Here is a 23361-nt window from a genome sequence, read left to right on the forward strand (position 1 = left end):
CATAAAAATGTTGCAAACATAAAGTAGACATATGGGAAATGTAAACTAGTAACTATTTTGTGTGGTATTACTATCTGTTTTACAAGTAGATACATTTAAATTTAGAAAAATGCTAATTTTTACAAATTTTCTCTAAATCTTGGTGTTTTTTTACAAATAAATCTTGAATTTATCGATCAAATTTTTTCACTAACATAAAAGTACAATATTTCACAAGAAAACAATCTCAGGATCACTTGGATAGGTAAAAGCATTCCAGAGTTATTACCACATAAAGTGACATGTCAGATATGAAAAATCGGCTTCGTCCTGAAGGCCAAAACAGGTTCAGTCCTGAATGGGTTAAAGTACTGTATATTGTATTCAAGATATCTTGTACTTGCTTGGGCAACACACTAAAATGCACACCCCCAGACGAAGGCTCTAGGGCCGAAACGCGTGTCGGGGTTGATGCCAGACAGTGCTGACTTTGACATGGGTAAGGTGCTCTATTTTAGAGCCATTTATATGTAGGCTCCATTTGCCTCTTCTGCTGTCATTTCTATGTACACACCTAATGGTGTATATCTGTGCGTGTAATTGGTTGCTGTGTTTAAACTCCTGCATCTAGTCTTGATTAATATGTGCCACTTATTTGTGGTCTTTACCTGTTGATTTGGATGCAGGACATTATATATCACGGCTCCACCTTACACTTATAATCTTTATTTATACAGTGTCATCCTGTTTCTCATTCTACTACAACTTAAATATTGCATGTATCATTGTCTGGTATCCTTTTCATACTGTGGTAATCATCTTTAACTTTTAATGTTTTTTTTTGTTATTTGTCTCAATAAAATTTTCAACTTTTAATTAATTTTCGGTGTGTCGGACTCCGTTCTTTAGGTTTATAAGATATCTTGTACTTGCTTGGGCAACACACTAAAATGCACAACGATTATTCTCAATTAAATGGACTCATTACTTGATAGCCTAGTTGTATAGTATACCACACTCTTATAGAAGTCAGAGGACAAAATACATTAGGTTGTCTGACACTATACAGATTATAAGCGGATAATGAATGAGCACGTATGAAATAGTACTAATATATGCATTCATCTAATATGTATGTTCTAATTGATGAAGATGAATTAGATGGATCTGTACTTAGTGTGTATTAACAGAGTAGCTTGCCCAATCTCTCACTCATATCTGTAGAGACTAATGCAATGTCACTATAGCAGTTATACTGGGCAGACACGTTACACTGGTTTAACCCTTTAATGACCAGCCTATTTTAGACCTTAATGACCAAGCTATTTTTTACGTTTTTCCATCGTCTCATTCCAAGAGCTATAACTTTTTTATTTTTGCGTCGACATAAGTGTATAAGGTCTTGTTTTTTGCGGGACAAGTTGTAATTTTTAATAGCACTATTTTGGGGTACATAGAATTTATTGATTTACTTTTATTAACTTTTTTTGGGGGGGAATAGAAAAATAACTGCAATTTTGGCACATGATTTTTGCGTGCTAAATTTGCGCCGTTTACCGTGTGGTATAAATAACACAATAACTTTATTCAGCGGGTTGTTGCGATTGCAACAATACCAAATTTATATAGATTTTGTATGGTGTACTACTTTTACACAGTAAAAAACACTTTTTTTCAAATGTATTTGTTTTTGTGTGTCCATATTTGAAGAGCCATAACTTTTTTATTTTTGTGTCGATGTAATTGTAGGAGGGCTTTTTTTTAAACTTATATCGATCTCACCCGTTTGAGCAGGGATGCCCCCAGCCCTCAGCTACCTCTGGTAGCTGAGAGCAGGGACATTTAACGGCTCCCTGCTCTGTTTATTTATTCCAATGCAGCGCCGTAAAAAGGCCTATGCATTGGAATAAAGCCTGTTAGTGTCCGCCGTAAAAACATTATGGGGCAGTCACTAACGGGTTAAGGTGGTGTTATTCGTTTATATGAACTTAGAATAGTGGAAAATTTAGTACAGAATTGATAAACATGAAAGGGGCTCTCTCATCATAGGCAACCTAATAGGGCATATGTACAGGGGTTGTCTTGATTTTGCAATAAGTGTGTGAATGTTAGAATTTCTAAAATACTTATTTTACAAAGTCAGCAGTTGATGACTAGGATCTTCCATAATGTTATGTAGACTTGCTATAAATTTACAGTCTACAGTATTAACAATAATGTATTGGCAATTATGGGTCTTTTGTATTAAAGGAGTTGTCTGATTTAGAAAACCATTTACTAAATACCCAATGTGGGAATTTTGAATTAATAGAGGCGAGTGCCTCCTTCACAACCTCCATCAATTAACCAGAGCAGAGAGTGTCTACAAAAAGCGTCTCTCACTCCCACAGGAGGACTAGACCATGTAATGCTTAATTTCCCCTGAGGGGGCGCTGCAAAAATAATTGAACAGTTGCTGCTGGTTTACAGGTTGCAGGTTACTTTTGATCCCTGGGGTCTTAGCAGCAGGAGAACCTATGATTAGACTTTTTTTGGTGGCACTCTTCTTATTAAAAAGAATTGTAAAAGCAGAAAAACTTCTATCCCCTTCCAATCCCCAATCTTCCTCTTTTTCAAGGTTTTTTTGTTAAATATTGAAAAATAATGACTACATTTTCTAGCCACATCCATTGCAAACAACTACATAAAATCAAGCACATAGTAATGCAGTATCCATAGACAAACATTAGTAGTGGTAGGAGTCTTACTAAAGAGCTCAGGAAGGTTAAAGGGGTTGTTCCCGACCAGACAACTGATGACCTATCCACATGATAGGTCATCAATATATGATCGTGGGGGTCCGACCCCCAGACCGATCAGCTGCTCCGGCTGCCTCATGGCACCGGACGTCTATGCCGGAAGCAGATGGCTCTGCTCACGGAATAGCGGCCATGCTGAGTTACTGCAGCTATGCTTCTATTCAAGCGAATAGAAGGAGAGCTGCAGTTCTGCAGAACGGCCGCTATGCAGTGGTCGGAGCCATCTGCTTCCAGCTCCAACTACTGCATACCCTTCAAAACATCCGGCACCCGGAGGCAGCAAAAGCAGCTGTTCGGTGTGGGGTCCGGGTGTCGGACCCCCACCGATGATATACTGATGACATAATCTGTGGATAGGTCATCAGTTGTCCAGTCGTGTACAACCCCTTTAAACATGGCACTTACCACCTTTGCTAAAAGTAAATTTATGCCCGGGTCAACTGTAAGCGCTATTATTATTAATAACACTGCTATTGGGTTTACATTGTTGAGCAGCTGCACATAAGCCTAAGATCAGCATGCACAATGCCAAGTGTCGGCTGTAATGATCTAAAGCACGCCGCCACTGGACACTGGAGCAGTGATAACGTGTTCTTTAAAGTGATGAATGATGTTTCACTATCTGGCAGTCTGATGGAATAATCTGGGATTGGCGAATGACAGAAGGATGCTACCTACCAGAATATATATGTTCTGGGGCTGTTTCACAGATATTGGGCTAGGTCCCTTATTTCCAGTGTAAGGTAATGTTAATGCTACAGTATACAAAGACATTTTAGACAATTGTATGCTTCCAACATTGTGGCAACAGTTTAAGGAAGTCCCTTTCCTTTTCCAACATGAGGCGAGGTTCATAAAGACATGGTTTGAGGAGTTCGGTGTGGAGGAACTTGAGTGACCTGCACAGAGCCCTGACCTCAACCTCATGGAATACCTTTTGGATATACTCTTTTGACAGAATGTGCACAAATTCCCACAGACACACTCCAATATCTGTGGAAAGCTTTCCCAGAAAAAGTACCCAACTCCATATTAACGCACATGGTTTTTGAATGAGATGTCCAACAAGCTCATATAGATGTGAAGGTCAGGCGTCCACATACCTTTGGCATATAGTGTAGATCGGTTTCAGGAAAAGCCAATATTTATTCTCTGTACTTACTCTCAAATTCTGGGATTGGGTGTAAGTCCGGGTAACACACCAGTAATTTCTCTCTTTCCTGCTGATCCTGGAGGCATCCTTGTAGTTCTGTAAACTGGTTGGTCACATCTGCAACAGACTTCTCCAGTCTTACCTTCTCCTGCTGAAGTGTCTTTATAGTGTTCTACATGTGGTAAAGTGGAAGAACAGAGAATAAGGGTATGTTCACAGGGCTTATTTACGGACGTAATTCGGGCGTTTTACGCCTCGAATTACGTCTGAAAATGCGCCTTGATAGCGTCGGAAACATCTGCCCATTGAAAGCAATGGGCTGACGTTTGTCTGTTCACACGAGGCGTATATTTACGCGTCGCTGTCAAAAGACGGCGCGTAAATAGACGCCCGCGCCAAAGAAGTGTCATGTCACTTTTTCAGACGTAAATGGAGCCGTTTTCCATGGACTCCATGGAAAACCAGCTCCAGTTACGTCCGTAAGGGACGCGGCGTTCAAGCGCCTGAACATGCCGTTACGGCTGAAATGACGGGGCTGTTTTCTCCTGGAAACAGCCCCGTAATTTCGGCCATTACGGACGCTGCCGTGTGAACATACCCTAAGAGCAAAAGATCATGCAGTTTTGGCCTTTTACTAAGATTTAATCAGTAAAATTGTAATGCACCAAGTGAAGCGGGGATTATTTTCCCATTCGGACCTCTGTATAGTGGTTTATTTTTGGTAACAGTCATATTAAAATGTAGCAGTACCTGTTGTTCCTTCATTTGGCTCCTTAGACTTTCTTCCTCTCTTTTCGTTTGCTGTATCTGCTGTTCTAATTTGGCTCTTTCTTCATCTGCATCCCCCAGAACACCACGCAAGTTCTCATACTCTTGTGATAATCTGTCTAACTGCTGTAATAGGGATTTCTGCTTTGCCTGTAGGGACTGGGTTCAGCAGGAGAAATTAGTTGATTATAGTTATATACAAATTCTGCCAATGAATGGAATATCAACATAAAAAAACCCACACAATAAAACAGAGGTAATTGTGTCAAGAGGTAATCTGCACTTAACAGAGTTCTTCTCTAGGGAATTATACTTTGCTTGTGGCAGTAGGCATATTGACTGCATAATTTAAATAAACTATCCATGCCTTTATAATAACATGACTGCAGTTAAGGAACCTTATCAATGGTGAACTTTGTGAACAGAAATTAAGATTATAATTGTTTAGGCACAATGTAAGAGGAACAGTCCTAGTAAAATTGATGCACTGTGGTATACATAGTGCAGGTCCTGAGGGGGCGGTGCATGACACAAGGATTTAACTCGTTAACACATCATGACGTAACTATATGTCATCATAGACGAGGAGAAAGTTGAGCCAGCTCACGGCCTGAGTCCGCTCCGTATGCTGTCGGTGTCAGTTATATTCAACAGCTGACACCCTGCTCAAAGGGCCAGGATCGGAGAGAACTCCAATCTTGGCCATTTAACCACTTAGATGCCAATAGCAACTGTGGGATCTAAGCTGTAAGTAAGGGGGGGGACACCCTCTGTTATTCCTTCACCCCCCCCCCCAATGACCACAAGGTGGCAAAGGGTTGTCATGGCAGCCAGGAGACTAGTGAAGGCCCCCAGGTCTGCTAGGTTTCTCCTCCTATTAATCCCTGTCCTACACCTGTAAAGGTCTGAACCATCTGACCTATAAAAATATATAACGTTATTAAAATATAAAATAGACGCCTCACCTCCCCCAAAAAATGGAATAAAAAGTGATAAAAAAAAGTCGTCGCATGTACCCCAAAATGGTATCAATAAAAATTGCAGCTTGTGTTCAGGGGCGTAGCCAAGATGGACGGACGCTTCTGAGCTGAGCCCCCCGGGGACCGTACATCATCCTGCCTTAATCCTGACACTGCCTGGTATTGCACCTATACCTCCTTGACCAGACGGCTTCTGTTCCTCCCTGCTTCCCCTGACCGGGATCTGCCGTATGCCGCGACCGGGAAGGTCTCAACTCCGCTTGATGCGCGGACCGGGTGGCAGGCTGCGGCCTAGTGTGGTGTTGCTGTGCAGCTCCGGTGTGCTTCCTTTGTGGGTGTCGGGGTGAGCTGCTCCTGAATCATCTCCACTTGCCTTCGGCAATTTCTGGTTTTCTTCACCTGTGCTCCGAGGTTTGGGAGATAGGCTGCTGGTCTGACACTCTGAATGGCTTTTTATAGGTATTTGAGCCCACGGTGGTTACATCCTTGTAACCTGTAGCGCCCCAGACTATTACTCACCTTGCAGTGCTGAGGTCCTGTCTGCATAAACCCACATATATACCACCACTGTGCCTCGGATTGGAATAATATGCCTGAATATTGTGCCTGACATACTTCAACATATACTGCTTAACTGGGCCTATGGGGCTGACCACACTTCATTATAGTTGATCTGCTTATATCCTTATTTGGAATACAGAGATTTTCTATATTTTACCTTATACCATGCATAGATCTAAACCACAGTCGGCAGTAGTCAAACTAAGAGATTTTGTTTGTATTGACCAGGAGGAGAACAATTCATCTCCACGCAAAACGAGATCCACTCACTCCAAACATAGGGAGGGAGACTCTCACTTATAAAGTGGAATGGATTCCGAGCTAGAACCCACGCTGCATCAAGTCTCTATGCAGCTTCTGTCGGCCATTGACGCATGTAAAACCTCTTTGACAAGTAAGATTGACAAGATAAAAATGATGTTAGTCTGCTTCGTCAAGACATGGAGAATATGAGGGGTCGAGGAGGAGAGCTGGAAGATAGACTCTCTCTTGCGGAGGACAGAATTGGTCCACTTGCCACTACCTTCGCTACTACCACGCGAAAAGCAGACGCTTGTCAGTCAAAAACTGATGACCTGGAAACTCGGCTGTGCCGTAATAATTTACGTATAATTGGCCTGCCGGAAAAGGCTCAGGGACAAACCCCTGAAACATTTATTGAACACTGGCTCAAGACTAACTTGGGGGAGGCGTCCTTCTCCGCTTGCTTTGTGGTTGAGAGAGCACACCGGGTTTCCGGCTAAGCCGCCGTTGCCGGGCGCTGCCCCGAGACACTTCTTGGCCAGGATACTGAACTACAGGGATTGTGATATGATACTGCCTTACGTCAAGCCAGACTAAAGGCTCCCTTAAAGCTAAATAATTCCAATATATCTATATTTCCTGACTTTTCGGTGGACCTGCAGAAGAAACGTACCACCTTTACTGAGGTTAAAAGGAAGTTTAGAGATCGACATATCTCCTACTCTATGGCTTACCCAGCTCGCCTTCGGATCATGGATAACGGCAAGGTGATTTTTCTGCATAGTCCGGATGAGGCAAATGAATGGCTTCGGATGCATCCTCCAACAGCCTGATTGACCATGTGACTGCTACCTCTTGAACTCTCCTTTTGATTCCTCATTCCCGTTTGCTGATGCTGACACAAGCCTTGAATACGACTGATGATTTGTGGTGATATATTATCTTTGTTGTTGATATGTCGTATGTCTTGTTGGTGGTTACTATCTCCTGAACCTTATGATATTGTAGAATGAACTTCATATTATATCTTATGTCTTTACCTCCATTTATTGATGTCCGCAGACAGTGTGAGGAATTTCCTTATATATATGTATGGCTATGGTCTGGCAAAATATGATAGTTCTGTTACTGAAATAGCAATACCAAGTTGTATACCTAACCATGTTAGTCGGGTATTCCCCATGCTTTTCTCTCTACCCTGAATGTTAGCCCTGTCCTTACCTTTTGGCAGGGTCACCTTCAGGTTTTTTTTTTATCAGGTTACTCTGTTGAGTTTTCTGGTTGTGACTAAACCTGTCTATTCCGCAAGTTTTAAAGGATATGTCTGCACATTTTATCACTTACTTATACTTAGGTATTACATTGCATATTACTGGTGACTGCTCCTCTGTGATATATTTCTGTTTTTGTTTGTATGGCGATGTCTCTGAATTGTGTTTCGAGGAATGTGCAGGGTTTGGGAACTGTGTCTAAGCGGGCCTTGGTGTTCTCTCATCTTAGACGATCCGGCACCCACCTAATAAGCTTACAAGAAACCCATCATATCGCTGACAAATCAGATTGCTTGAAAAAATCCTGGATCTAATGGGGGTGTCACTCCTTTCATACCTCATATTCTAGAGGAGTCTCTTTATTTGTGCATAGATCTGTACGTTGGAACCCTATACACGTACGTAGAGACCCTGTATTTGTATATGCTGAAGTTGATACTAAGCCGTATGTTATTCTCTGCATTTATAATTCGCCACATGCGAACAATTCTGTTCTTAAGGCTGCAATTGCCTTTGCTCATCAATTCCCTACTTCCTATATTCTATGCATGGGTGACTTTAACCAGGTAATGCACACATCTGTGGATCGCCTCTCGCGGGGTTCTGATCCCACTCAGGTGCCCTCTACTTCTCTATGTCAGCTGATTGAAGGTGTGGGTTGGATCGGTCTATGGAGATACCGTCATCCCCAGACTTTGGAATATAATTGTCACTCTTCTGGGAGAAATGCTTTGTCCAGAATTGATTACATTTTTCGTTCTCCCAATTTATCTATGTATGTGTCTTCAGTTTCCCATGACCGTAGAGGAATTTCAGACCATACTGTACTTGTTAGGCTGGAGTTTCCGGGTCAGTGGCTATTACCGAACTGGAAATTCCATCCTTTCTGGTTAAAAGTGATTGGCCCCTCTGATCGTATCCCAGATCAAACTGTGCAATTCTTGCAAGTTCATGATCTCCCTATTTCTCATACTCTAAAATGGGATACCTTCAAAGCTTATCTCTGGGGGTGTTTACGGTCCACAATATCATATATAAAAAAAAAACAACAGTCCACTCGGGAGGGGAGATGGAGAGCCCTGTGGCGGATGCCGAATCGTTGTATATTTCTGATCCTACTGAGGCCCATAAATCGGACTGGTTGGACTTGACTCGTTTGTATAAGCATCAGCTTCACCTAAAAATGAAGCGCAAACTTTTCTTTACGTGTCAGTACTATTTTGAAATGGGCAATCAGTCCAGCCAACTTCTGGCCCATTTAATTAGACAGGAAAACACTTCTAGCTCGGTTTTAAAGATCCAAGACTCCAATGGCCACTTATTAATGGCAGGGGATGCCATTGCCACCAGATTTAGAGACTATTATGCCACGCTATATAGCTCTTCTTCTACACTGTTTTGAATTATTTGGCTGACCTGGTTTTCCCCAGCTTGTCATCTGAACAGGTTGCTTTACTTGACGCCCCCATTTCTATGGAGGAACTTAAGGATACTTAAGAAAAAAAAATTGCAGCTTGCTTCACTAAAAATAAGGCATCACACAGCTCTAGTGACAAAAAAAGAAAAAAAAAAAAAGTTATGGGTCTCAGAATATGGAGACAGAAAACAAAGTAAAAGCAATAAAAACATTAAAAAAAATTCTGCGCAATAAAGTTAACACCACAGTAAATGCCATAAAAACTAAAACCAAAAAACAATGAAGGAATTGCTGTATTTTTTCCATTTCATCCCAGAAAATAATTTGTCAAGTTTCTCGGTACAGATTCCCAGTGTCATTGACTAGGTATACCACTGTGTATCAGATTTAGCCAGAGTTTCCCTTTACATTGTGCCTAAACAATTCTAATCTTTGCATTTCTGTTCCCAAAGTTCACCACTGCCAAGGTTCCTTGAATGAAGTCGTGCCCTTCTAAAGGCATAATCAGTCCGGAGCAGAGAGGTTTTCCAACGCTATTATGTATATAAAAACGTGGCAATCAGGATCAGCAGCGTTAATTTGACTTCTGTCATAGGGTTGTGTGACCAGGTTGTCGCCGATCACAATCTCAACACTGTCAGGACCACAAGTACAGTTTGGGGGTAACAGCTACATTTGTAAAATTAATAAAAAGGAAATGAGAGTGATCTTTTATATGATCTGGTTGAAAAATTAGAATTAGTTCTTACTAGTAATTCAGTTTCACGAAAATCCTCCACGACAGCACCATTACATCCCCCTCCATTGCGGTCTTTGCTTGCAATATGTAATAGTGGAAATAAGAAATGTGGTTGCAGTATAATTTGGTGGAGTTATTTGGGAGTCACTGGAGGTTGGCAGTGAGGAGGGGTCTTTTAACCCCTTAACGACGAGCGACGGATATATCCGTCACAAGCAGGTGCTATTTCCTGCAAAGCGACAGATATATCCGTCGCTTTGATCTGGTGGGTACTGCCAGTGTACCCACGAGATCAGCAGCAGGAGAACGACTGTTATACACAGCCAGGCTCCTGCCCCAACTGCCGGAATCTAAGCGCTCTCCGATTCCGGCAGTTTAACCCATTAGATGCCGCTGTCAATAAGTCTCACCAGACCTCAATTGGAGAAAGTAAAGAGGGAAAGATGAGGTTGTTATGAGAATGCGAAAAGGCAATTTGTATAAAATCAAGGATTTGACATTTTCAGGGCTCACCTCTTTGTGGTTCTGAAGGCTCTCTCCACGAGCTATCTCTTTAGACACAGCCTCCTCAGATTCCTGAAGTCTTTGTAATGTATTTTCTAGGTGGACTGTCAAATCACTAACTTTTTTCTCCAGTATGGACACTTGTTCCTTGTGTACCATGCTCTGCACCTCTCCTAAAAGTTTCTGTCTTGCCAGTTCTAAAACCAATAAAAATGCCCTCATTAATGCAGATGTCATTATTTATGTATTGTTCATAGATAGCTATACAGATTTATACAATTAATTTAATACATATAATTTCATAATGCAAGCTGGTGTAGTATACTCTGAAGGAAAGAGCACATTCTGTGAATCGGTAGCAAAGCACCATCTAGATGTAATAACAAGTACTGCACCACCTCTTGGCCGGAGGCTGAATGTACAGAACTGTTTTCAATGTTTAAAAGTCTGTTCATTTAATTACGTTTTCCTTCAACAATAATAGTAGCACTGCAACATCAAGGAAGTTACCAATAACATGTACCCTATATGGACAAAAGTATTGGGACACTTACCTTATTCTGAATCCATAGGCATTAATATATCCCTCCTTTGCAGCTAAAACAGCTTCCTCACTTCTGGGAAGATTTTGGAGAGTATCCATGGGATTTTTTTCCCATTCATCCAGAAGAATATTTGTGAGGTCAGACACTGATGTTGGACGAGAGGGCCTGGCTTGCAATCTCCATTCAAGTGCATCCCAATGCACTATGTCCCACAGCACTGTGAGACCCCACTCTGTAACTTTACGTGGTCTACCTGATTTTAATGATTAAGAGGTGTGTCCCAATACTTTTATCCATATAGTGTATATAAAGAGACTTTGGGGCAGATTTACTAATACTGTATAAGTTTTAGACAGTGTAAACCAGGCAGACAGAAAATGAACCAAAAAAAGTGGTAAATGCGGTACGTTAAATTTTGCGCATATAGCTAGACATGCTAGACACTTTTCTCTTTCTTATACCACCTATGAGTTGGCTTAGTTAACGCCAGTTTTTTGCGTCCAAAATTTGCCGCATTTTTGGGGCACGGTCTCGCATTTTAGGCCATGCCCTCTTTCCACTGGACCACGCCTCCTTTCCCACTAAGCCAAAGAATGTGTCTAAAACAGTTCATAAATGTGGTGAACAGCATATACACCATAAATTTGGCTCAATTTGCGCCAGAATTCTAGTACATTTTGAATAGTAGATCTGCCCCATTATGCCAATTTTTCCATATCTTTTAACTGGACCTTACCTAGATCTCGTATGGTGCAGTGCTGAAGTTTTAACTCTTCTTTCAGGATGGAAACTCTTTCTTCTAGTACTGCAGACCCTAAACAAGGCATGAACATATATTAATGCATACAAATAGCACGGATGTCTACATATGTATTAAAAAAAAACGTTGCGAGGTATTATTTACCTTTCCTCAGCTCATCTTTGTCCCTCTCCAGCCTGTCTACCACATCCTGGTTCTGTTGTCCTTTCTCTTGTAGCTTCTTCTCATGGTCATTGACATGTCGCTGCAGCTCTTCTTTCTGTAGCTTTAGCTGGTTCTTGTAGTCTTCTATGTTTTGTTGTAGCCTTTGATTCTCTACTTTAGCAGCCTCACACTGATTTCTCAGCGGCTCAATGAGCTGCGTAAGCTCGGTCAGGTGTTTGCCGATACGAACCAGATCCTTGCTTTCTTCACTGGCCCAGTAACGCATTTCTGAAGGAGACAGGATTCCCTCAGGTGGCAAAACTTCTTGAATTTTTATAAGAGAGGATGGCAAATTCTGACTTTTGCATACACTAACCATGGCATCACTAACCTCTTTTAAACTACTCTGAGCAATGGCACATGCATCGCAGGGAATAAGAGCAGACTCTAACGTTTGTGAGCCAATGGTGCGCGTGTCCTCTGCTATGGAAAGCTTTGTTTCATGTGGGGTATAGGGAGGATAACGGCTTTCTGTGTGTGATAGGACCGATTGAGCCCTGCGTGAAGACAAACAAGAACGTTCCTTTGGGGTCTTGGATTCTTTTGTCTGAATTTCATTTTTAAGTGAAGAAGATTTCTGGAAATAGAAGGTAACTATGAATTGGCAAAAGAATTGGCAAAAGAATACAAATCTATGCATAGTCATCCATATCTTCCTGAAAATGGCCAATTGATTACAAAGTGCAAACTAAAGGTCCTTTTACACTGGCAGATATTTTTCTTTTTAAACGAGCGCCGATTGACAATATAGAATGACGATCATCTTCTGTTTGCTCCTTTAAAACAGAGCAGTATTGGGATAAACAATCGTTAATATGGTTGCTACTATGGTCATTTATCCCCATACATTTTGCATCTTGTCAGTAGCACATCCTGTTTACATGGGGAGATGTGCTGCCAACTAGCGACCATTTTTCTGGACGCATAAACGATGCAATCATCCGATTAAAAAGCGCTTGCTCGTTCAACGGCTGATCGCTGCACTGTTTACGCGGGCCAATGATCAGGAACGAGCTCCTTCACCTGATCATTGGCCCGTGTAAAAGAGCCTGAACACACAGTCATATTTTATACTGAAAAGTACATATACTATTAACTGGACATGGATTTGATTACATACAGACTGATCTGTAACCCATATGCAAATTAAAAAAATGATGTATAATAATCTTTGAACTCACTGCTTTTTGGTAAACTGCTCCCAACTTCATCATGTTGCTCCAATACTTCCGGACTGTCAGTCCAATTGACATTGGGGGTCCAGGGTCTCGAGGTGGTATGAAGTTGCCATCATTGCTTAGTAATTCTGTGTACACTTCGAAACTCTGAAGAAGCAGCAACAACCTGAACATAGAAACACAAGGGGAGATTTATTAAGACTGGCGTTTCATATGACAATCATAATCTGAAGTGCATTGGAATAAAATGCGCTATATTATATAAGAGGCGCATACCTCCTAATAAATTTGGGGTATCTTGGACTATCCTAAAGCCAGCTGCTTTTGCACCATTTTCTGTCTTTAAACTTAAAAAGGTTGTCCAGTTTCATCAAATTAATGTTATTTATTTTATAATAAAAAGTTCTACAATTTTAGAATATACTTTTTGTATTGATTCCTCACGGTTTTCAAGATCTCTGCTTGTTGTTATTTAGTAGAAACACTTATTGTTTACTTCCACTGTCCATGGTCATGTGATGGACACACAGGTGAACGGCTCGTTACAGTATAAGTATCAGAGCTGTGTCTTCTAACAATCCCAGCACCTGTGTGTCCATCACATGACCATGCACAGAATTTTATACACTGGAAGTAAAGAATGAATGTTCCTACTGAATTACAACAAGCGGAGATCTTGAAAACTGTAAGGAATTAATACATATAATATATTGAAAAATTATATAACTTTTAATTATAAAAAAATAACATTAAGTTAATAAAAATGTCAGACCGCTATTAGACACGCCCCCTCCCACTCTTAACTCAGCCCACTTTCTCGCCACTTTTCAAACAGGCCGAGAAGAAAGAGCAAACATGGCCCGTGGACATAATTTGCCACTTTTCTACGCTAAAATACTGGCGCAAATCATTTGATAAATTCCCCTTAATGTGTTAATCATGAAACGCTACAATCTACAAGTTGTGCTATAGAGTTACACACATAGTAAAACTAAATGACACTGCTTAATAACATAGATTGTTTCAGTAAGAAATTCAACATTGTTGTTTTTTTATGTTTTCAATTTACTATAATAACCCAGTGTCTTAGGGCCTGTTCACATCAGCGTTGGCGTTCCGTTGAGGGGTTCCGTCGGAGGTTTCCGTCGGGAGAACCGGAGGTTTCCGTTTGTCACCATTCTGTCAGGTTTCCGTTTTTTTGACTGTGCTATTGATTCCGTCAAAAAAACCGGAAACCTGACGGAATGGTGACAAACGGAAACCATTAGCAGTGTTTCCGCCACCATTGATATCAATGGTGATACAAACGGAAGCTAAGGTTTCCGTTTGCCTTTACGTTGAGGGGTTCTCCCAACAGAAACCTCCGACGGAACCCCTCAACAGAAAGACAACGCTGATGTGAACAGGCCCTTACATTAAACGGCTTGAAATATTCTTTCATGTGATTAGCAGCTCGATATTACAAAACATGATTAGCATGTGTGTTGTTAAATAGCTTTTGTTAAATAAATCGTTCTTAAATTATCAGTTTCCATGGCTAATGTAAACAATACCTATGTAAGTCCCTGTTCACACAGAGTTTTTTTACATGTTTTTTGACGCGGAAACCGCGTCAGAAAACACGCCAAAAAAGCCTCCCATTGATTTCAATGGGAGGCAGAGGCGGGTTTTTCCCACGAGCGGTAAAACCAGCTCGCGGGAAAAAGAAGCGACATGCCCTATCTTCGGGTGTTTACGTCTCTGACCTCCCAGTGACATCAATGGGAGGCAGAGAAAGCGTTTTTTGCGCCGTTTTTGCCCGCGGCTTTCAGTGGCAAACGGCGTGCAGGCAGATCAAAATCTGCCTGAAAATTCCTGATGGAGTTTTGAGGCAGAATTTTGTGCCTGCAAAAAACTCTGTGTGAACAGGTCCTAACTATAGCTAGGCACATCGAGTATGCAAATAACTAGTCAATAAGATAATAAAAACACTCAAAATTCAAGTCATTCTCTAAAGCATAATGGGGGGTTTGCCATACCTGTCAATTACTATCTCCAATAAAACCATGTGTGAAACCTGAGTGTAGTCTGTATCATCCTCTACATAATCATATCTATCCAACAACAGCACCAAGTCTAGATCACAGGATGTCTTATCAGGGAATTTCCAGGATGGAACCCGTACAGCACCAACTCTGGAAAACACATCGATCAGAGTACCCTGAAGATCAGTAATGTCCTTTCTTAGACTTTCCATACACGTACGATCTCCCAAAAGGCACGCCATGTTTCTAGAATTAGAGTAGAGACGTAAGATACATGGTAAAGAGACACAAACTGCTAACATTTTATTTTTATATTGTCAGACTGCAAAGAACACTTAAAGGGGTATTCCCTAGATGCGGGTCCCACCTCTGCGACTCACACCTATCTCTAGAACGGGGCCCCCTGTCTTACCTTCTCAAGCTGTCACTGGGTTCCGGCCACTGAATTACAAGGTGGCCGGGAATATGGAAACTGGCAGAGCTTGCTGAGCTATGCGGTTTCCGTAGCAGTAATGGAAGTTACAGAAACAGCGTAGTACAGCGAGGTATGCTGTTTCCAGAACTTGGGAGCCTGTGCTACGCCGTTTCTGTAACTCCCGTTCACTTCTATGGGAGTTCTGGAAACAGCGTAGCAAAACATAGTCCGCTGTACCCTGAAACCCGGCCACCTCGAAAATCTGTGGCCGGAGCCCAGCGACAGAAGGTAGGACGGGGGCTTTGCTGTTTCTTTCAGTCCCACCGACATGAAAGGAGTGGTGGGTGCATGCGATCAGGTAATTATCACCTATCTTGTGGATTCTGGTACAACCCTTTTAATGCATGCTATTGTACTTAATAATTAGAAGAAATGTGAGGGTATGTTCAGAATCCGTGGCAAGATCCGAATGTGTTACATTGAAAAGGATGAAATCCCCAGTGAACATCCATGGCAAATCCGCAGCATGTTCTCAAATTGTGGAAATAATCGCAACATATTTGTGAATAGGATTTTGTAAAGCTTTGTGCCAGCATTGTACTGTAAAGCTATTGTGGATTTTCGGTGAGCACCAAAAATATTTACACCGTTCAGCCATGACATTAAAACTACCTGCCTAATATTGTGTAGGTCCCTCTCATGCTGCCAAAACAGCTCTGAAGGTTTTCTGTGGAATCTGGTACCAAGGTGTTAGCACCAAGACATTTTCTGGTACCAAGACGTTAGACGTTAAGTCCTATAAGTTGCCAGGTGGGGCCTCCAAGGTTCTGACTTTTTCCAGTAGGTGCCACAAACGTTAGATCGGATTGATATCTGGAGAATTTGGAGGTTAAGTCAACAACTAGACCGATATCAGCCATGACTAAGAATACTGTGTGTATTCGAAACGCGTAGGCTTTCAATATCTGCCTTTGGATGACCACCTACATTGCGTTCTTCCTCCCGTGTGGTATCTGTCATAGACTGCCTAAATAAAGTGGAAACCAGGATTTCCTTTTACCTACTGTACGTCGCTGGACTTTTCTTCTGTTTCTTCTATGTTGTTTGCCGTGTGCCGTCACGGAGATCCGGGCGAGTTCTGAGGACGGAACGCTGAGCTGGTGGATCCCTCCTTCCCCTATTTTCCTATGTGCTTTTTTTTTTTTTGAAAAACAATTTTTTTATTTTTTCAAACATAGCAAATTACAACAGATCAACACCAAATACATTTATCAAAAACAGACATTTTACATTGGATAGCATTAAGTAGAAACAAAAGCAAGGTCTTTTTTAATACAACTCATAGCAATGATCTACTGTGCAGTTTCCCTTCTGTCCAAACTCCATTTTGCCGTTGTGAATCCTCCCCTCTCTGATACCATAGTCTTTTGACTTGTTATCCTTAGTTTACCTTATTTAAGTGCCAAGACCTATCTTCGTTAAGCCCTTTTTAATTTGCCCAAAGTCCCTTTTAGATCTTCCGTGAGATACCACTTTGTGTACTTAAAGCTATTTACTACCTCCCCAATCTCCGCATCTGGTAATTGTTCAAGAAAGGGCTTCCATTTCCTAAAAAAAGCCTGCTGTCCTTTCCCCTTTGTGCTTTACTGCTTCTATCTTGTCTGAAAACAGACAAATTCTCATTTGTTGTGTTATTTGTGTTAGAGTCGGTATGTCTGATTCCAGCCATTGTCTCAACAAACACATCTTAGCTATGATAAGTATGATATGTACCAGGGGGGGATGTCCCTCTCCCACCTTGTCAGTTGAGTTCGCTTGGTGAAAGAGAATTTTCATAGGATCCATTGGGAGTGCGGTCCCCCATAGCGTTTGTATGTAGTCTAATACTATTTTCCAGTATCGCTGGGTCTCCGGGCATGACCATATGCTATGATATAGATCTGTGCGTGGTTGGTTACATTTCGGACATGCTTGCAGTCTGTCGAGATTGTCTACATTGGGTGGTATATTAAAAGCGTAAATGGCCGCATACATTAGTTTGAATTGTGATTCCCTCCACACCTCATTTACTACATGTTTTCGGACCAATTCCCACCCTTTCAAGATGGAAGTATTTATGTCTGGTATGTTCAGTATGCGTCTCCAGTAAGGGAAATGGTTCCCCGGGCTTATTTTTGTGTATAAATCTTTAATTGTTTTATAAAGTTCTGACAACGACTTCCTATGTGTTCCTTCTCCTATGATCACATCAAAGGAATTATCTACAATTTCTGGTTCCAGGTTTCTTACTAATTTAGTACAGAAGGACTTCACTTGCAGATACTGTAAGAAATGGCACGGTGATATCCCAAACTCTCCCACCAACTCAGGCAAAGTTTTTAATCTAGGTTCTGTGGCATGCAAAACGTGACCTACTGTCTGTATCCCCTGTTGTTTCCACGTGGTGAAAAGGGAGCTGGAACTTCCGGCCGCAAAATCTATATGAGACCACAGTGACAGATGCTTGGAGAGCTGGAATGATAACCCCAACTTTTTCCTCACTTCCTTCCAACACATAATAGTGTCCCTCAATAGTAAAGAGCCCTTCACATGACTCGGGAGAGATGCTAGCTTGGTGTGTAGTAATGCGGTGAGATCATATTTTCCTGCTAGCGCACTTTCCAGTGCCCAATTTGAATAATGCTCGGTGTGGTGCATCCAATCTAAGACATGCCGGAAGAGACTGGCCACATTATATCCCCTCAGATGCGGGATATTTAAACCCCCCTGCCAATGATAGCCATGTAGTTTAGCTAAGGAGATGCGAGGACGTTTATTCCGCCATATAAATTTTGAGATAGCAGTATTAAAATTTTTAACATCTGTATGTTTCAAGAGAACAGGTATAGTTTGTAGTGGGTATAATAATCTTGCAAAAGATATAATTTTAACCAAATGGCATCTCCCAAACATTGAAAGCGGTAATGTCACCCATCTCTCCAGTTCTCCTTTTATTTTACAAAACAACGGTTCAAAATTTAATTTATAAAGGGATCCTGGTGATTTCCCTATCTGAATCCCTAAGTATGTGATGTGAGTCTTTGCAACCTTAATGCCTATTTCCTGGATTTCTCGATCCCTAGAGAGATTATACGCTGACAAGCTCAGTATTTCACATTTATTTGGGTTTATCTTGAATCCCGTAAAGGATCTGTAATGTTGAAACAATTCAAAGATTCCCTGTAGATGCTGTGCTGGATGCGAGAGAAAGAGTAGTATGTCATCCGCGAAAACTGCGGTTTTCACTTCTTTTCTCCCTATTGCTATACCAGTAAACAGATCCTCCCGTTCTAACTCACGTATTAATGGTTCTAACGCCAGGTCAAAAAGTAGGGGTGACAGAGGGCATCCCTGACGCGTTCCCTTGTGTAGTGTGAAAGTTTGGGATCGAAATCCCGGCGTGCACACCGCTGCCGTGGGAGTATTATACAGTGCTTTTAAGTACATTCGGAAACTACCTTTTAGATTAAATTTATCTAGCACCTTGTTCAGCCATCGCCACTCAACATTATCAAATGCCTTTTCAGCGTCTAGCAGCACGAACGCTGGATGGCTGGATGGCGATGGCCAAGCCTTGATCTCATCCATGACACCCAAAACCTTCCTAATGTTAGTCACCGCAGCTCTTCCCTTAATAAATCCCACCTGGGATGACCCCACCAGCTGGGGCATCAGAGCTGCAAGTCGATCCGCCATGATCTTGGATATCAGTTTCAGATCTTGGTTTATTAGTGAAATTGGTCTATACGATCCTGGTTGTGTGAGGTCCTTTCCTGCCTTGGGTATGACTTTTATGTATGCAGTATTTGCCGCTGCTGGTATGTCGACACCCTGTAATAATGAATTGAAGTAGGCCAATAAAGTTGGGGTTAATTGTTCTAACAATATTTTATAAAATTCAGCCGGGTATCCATCAGGCCCCGGGGCCTTCCCATTTGATAAGCCTTTTATAGTTTTTTGCAGCTCTTCTAACGTTATCAGAGCATTCAGATTTTCTAGTTGCTCCGATGTAACATTAGGTAGATCTAAATTTGAAAGGAACTGGCTCCCCCTTGTGTCTTCTACTGACAGATCTGTTTCGTATAATTTCTGATAAAAAGATCTTAAAGTGTCATTTATTTTCCTAGGGTCAGTGTGTAAATGCCCTGTGTGATCTGCCAACTTTGTTATATGTGTCCTTGGGCGATATCCTCTTGAAAGCCCTGCCAGCAGCTTCCCTGCTTTATTTCCAAAGCGAAACAATTCGGCTTCGTAAATTGATCTACCAAATCTTTCTTTCTTGTCTAACCATTCTTCGAAGTTTCGTTTGGCTGTTACCCACTTGTGTTTATTATCTGATGACGGGTCTGTCAGGAAGAGAGAGTAAGCTTTTCTAAGCCCATCGCCATATTCCCTGTATTTCTGATATGTCTGTTTTTTTTTGTATGAGACATAACCGATGAGCCTCCCCCGCAGGACTGCTTTAGCTGTTTCCCAAAACAAGACCTGATCTGCTTTGTGGGCTGCATTCTCGTTTTCATATTCCAGCCACCAACCTTTCAGTATGTCCTTAAATCCGTCATCCGTTGTTAGAAAGGTTGGAAATCTCCACATAAAATCTCCTCCTTTTGGATAAGTATCAGCCAAAAGTAAACACACAGGGGCATGATCAGATATGATCAAGTCCGTAATGTCAGCCAGCTCTAGATTTTGCAATAAATGCGAGCTTAGAAAAATGTAATCCAGTCTGGACCAAGAATTGTGGCATGCTGAATAATAAGTATATTCCCTGCCATCAGGATGTGTATGTCTCCAGCTATCTCGCAGTTGCGTGATCCGTAACAGGTCAGGCAATATCCCATCTGTGGCCAGTGGTTGTGCTGGTGCACTGCGCAGTCTGTCCTCATCTATTTGCACTACCGAGTTAAAATCTCTCCCCACTATTTTCTTCGCATTTGTGTCCGCCAAAATAAAACATTGAAGCGTTTGGAAAAACTGACGATTATTACAATTTGGTGCGTATATATTATAGATACTCAGTTCCCCCATCTGTGTGTCCAATAAAATCTGTATAAGGCGTCCATCTGAGTCCACCTGTTTAGAGCGTAACATGGATGTCAAATTTTTATGTATCAGAATCATTACCCCGTTTTTTTTGTGGCTAGCTGATGATCCGTAAATCTCTCCCACCCAATATTTCCTCATTCGAAAAAAATCTGTCCCTTAACATTCCAAGACACTATTTTCATAAAAGACACGCGCGTATGAGGGTATGATAGTTTGCTTTGTTTCTATTCTTGTACCTTGTTAATATCACGATATATGTCTGTTGCCTCAATGATTCAATGTTAGATTTCTCTAAATGGCTGTTATTTAACATTAAACCAAAACTAATAACACCAACATAAACGTCCCTTATGTCCTCCAGGGACCCTGCTTCACTATATTCTTGTACTTCACTTTCTTCTGACATGTGACTTTCACCAGTCTACCTTGAGATATAAAACGTCAAACACACATGACCTCACACCAATCAATATATTGTTTCAGTATCTTTCCGTGCCTGCCTCCTCAACAAAAAGCGCATATTCCGGACATATTTTCCCGTAAAGTCACAGAAAGTCTCGCGTATCAAACATGTATAAAGATGGTACATTTTCTATTCTTCCCCCCCCCCCCTTTTTCTTACCCGTTACCCTTGCGTATGAAAGAATATAAATTTCCAGTTCGCTACAGTCCCACTGTTTCTTGTTCTTTTCACACTCGTTGCGTTGTTGACCGCGGAGTTTGCAGATGTCTTTTTTCCTTTGGCGTTTGGTCTCTGTTTCTTCCTTTATCGAGTTGGGTATTTTCCCGGAGCAGGTCCCGAAACACCTCTTCTGCTTCTTGATGGTCACTATAGGTCTGCAGGGTTCCACCCGGAGTAGTGACTCGCAAAATCGCCGGATATTGTAACTGAAATTTCAGTCCCTTTTTATGGAATGCAGTGCATATTTTACTGAACATCTTGCGCTTTCTAGAGACTTCCGCCGAGTAATCACCAAATAACATTACTGATATTCCGTTTAACTTTGTCGGTCCCTGTTGCGTTTTGTACGCACGTAATATTCCTATGTGCTTTCAACAACTTGAACTCTTTGTCGTGTTTCTCAAACCATTCATGAACAATTTTTGCGGAGTGGCAGGGGCATTATCCTACTAAAAGAGGCCACTGCCATTAGGGAATACCGTTGCCATGAAGGGGTGTACAGTACTTGATTAGCAATAAAGTTTATTTAGGTGGTACGTGTCAAAAAAATATCAACCTGAATGCCAGGACCCAAGGTTTCCCAGCAGAACATTGCCCAGATCACACTGCCTCCACCGGCTTGTCTTCTTCCTATAGTGCATACTGGTGCCATCTCTTCTCCAGGTAAGCGACACACACGCACCATGCCATCCACAAAAAAAACGTGATTCACCAGACAGAGCACCTTCTTCCATTACTCCATGGACCAGTTCTTCTGCTCACGTACCTATTAAAGTTGCTTTCAGTGGTGGACACTACTATGGGAGTTACAGAAACAGCGTAGCTCAGCGAGTTACACTGTTTTCATCTAACCTGGTCGGAAATCACCCGCTTCAGCGGGAACACAGAGCGGTAGAACGGGGTTTAAGGGCCTTGTTCTAGAGATAGGGGCAGGTCCCAGAGGTGGGACCCGCATTTATCTGACATTTATGAAATATCCTTTGGATAAATGTCCCGATAGTAAAACCCCTTTAAGTCCCCCGACGAGACAAAAAAAAAAAGTTAATAAAAGTTTAAAAAGGTGATAGAAAAATACAAAACAAAATTCCAAGTAAACATTTTTGAAAATCGGCTTTTGCACTTATCAAGTCTTCTTGTGTAAAAAAAAATGGAATAAAAAGAACTATACATAATTGGTTTTACTGCGACCGTAACGACCCAAACTATACAATTGTCATGTTATTTATATTGAAAAGTAAACGGCATAAAAAAAAGCTAAAAAACAATGCCCGAATTGCTGTTTTTTGGTCACCTTAGCTCCCCAGAAAAACAGAATAAAAAGTGATCGAAAAGTTGTATGTACCTAAAAATGGTACCAATAATAAATACAACTCACCCAGCAAAAAACAACCTCACACATCTCTGTCGACGAAAACCTATGGGTCTCAGAATATGGCGACATAAAGACAAAGAGTTATTTTTGTGCAAAAGTAATAAAACATAAAAACGATATAAATTTCATATCACCGTAATCGTACTGACCCGCAGAATAAAGTTAAAATGTAACACCTTAAAAACTAAATCCCAAAAATAAAAATTGGGGAATTGTTTTTTTCCCATTCCCCCTCCCAAAATGTATAAAAGATTTCAATACATTATAAGTGGAATTTCGCAACCTTTCTACGTCAGTTTTTTTTAAAAGTGCCTAAAATTGCGAATCTTGGCCTTTTTTGGCCGCACTTGCCACTTTTGTGCCGAAAAGGGCGAGGCAGAAAGACTCTGGGACGCAGCAAGGTAGAGGTGCTCGGCGTCAGGTTGCATGAGCCGCACGGCAGTCTGAGGTGTCTTGGAGTGGAGAAGAGCGGGGAGGGGAGTATTTTTTTTTATGGCCTATGGGGCCATTATATACCTAAAAATTGTGCCATTACAAAAACACAATTCTTTATGGGGTGGAATTGAAAAAAAAACAAACAGCGATTCCTTCATTGTTTTTGGGGTTTTGTTTTTACAGCATTTAACGTGCGGTAAAAACGAAATGTTAACTCTATTCTGCGGGTCAATACGATTACGGCGATA

General features: G+C 41.4%; 1 protein-coding gene across 7 annotated transcripts in view; it reads right to left on the bottom strand.

Moving 5' to 3' along the window:
* The window catches only part of CCDC157 (coiled-coil domain containing 157), a 45973-nt gene that overhangs the window by 20495 nt on the left and 2117 nt on the right, over positions 1-23361 (bottom strand). For 3 of the 7 annotated variants that reach the window (XM_075829630.1, XM_075829660.1, XM_075829671.1), the window contains exons 2-9: positions 16600-16731; positions 15119-15370; positions 13104-13266; positions 11863-12499; positions 11695-11772; positions 10423-10610; positions 4681-4857; positions 3940-4102 (exon numbers count right to left, since the gene is read on the bottom strand). In XM_075829630.1, coding sequence (XP_075685745.1) covers positions 3940-4102; positions 4681-4857; positions 10423-10610; positions 11695-11772; positions 11863-12499; positions 13104-13266; positions 15119-15366 — 1654 coding nt within the window. In that variant the 5' untranslated portion in view covers positions 15367-15370; positions 16600-16731. Of the gene's footprint in view, positions 1-3939; positions 4103-4680; positions 4858-10422; positions 10611-11694; positions 11773-11862; positions 12500-13103; positions 13267-15118; positions 15371-16599; positions 16732-23361 lie in introns of those variants that run through there. The other 4 variants (XM_075829636.1, XM_075829645.1, XM_075829653.1 and 1 more) reach the window with 4 other exon arrangements.

The sequence above is a fragment of the Rhinoderma darwinii genome, chromosome 1 (assembly GCF_050947455.1).
Source record: "Rhinoderma darwinii isolate aRhiDar2 chromosome 1, aRhiDar2.hap1, whole genome shotgun sequence".
Lineage (NCBI taxonomy): Eukaryota > Metazoa > Chordata > Amphibia > Anura > Rhinodermatidae > Rhinoderma > Rhinoderma darwinii.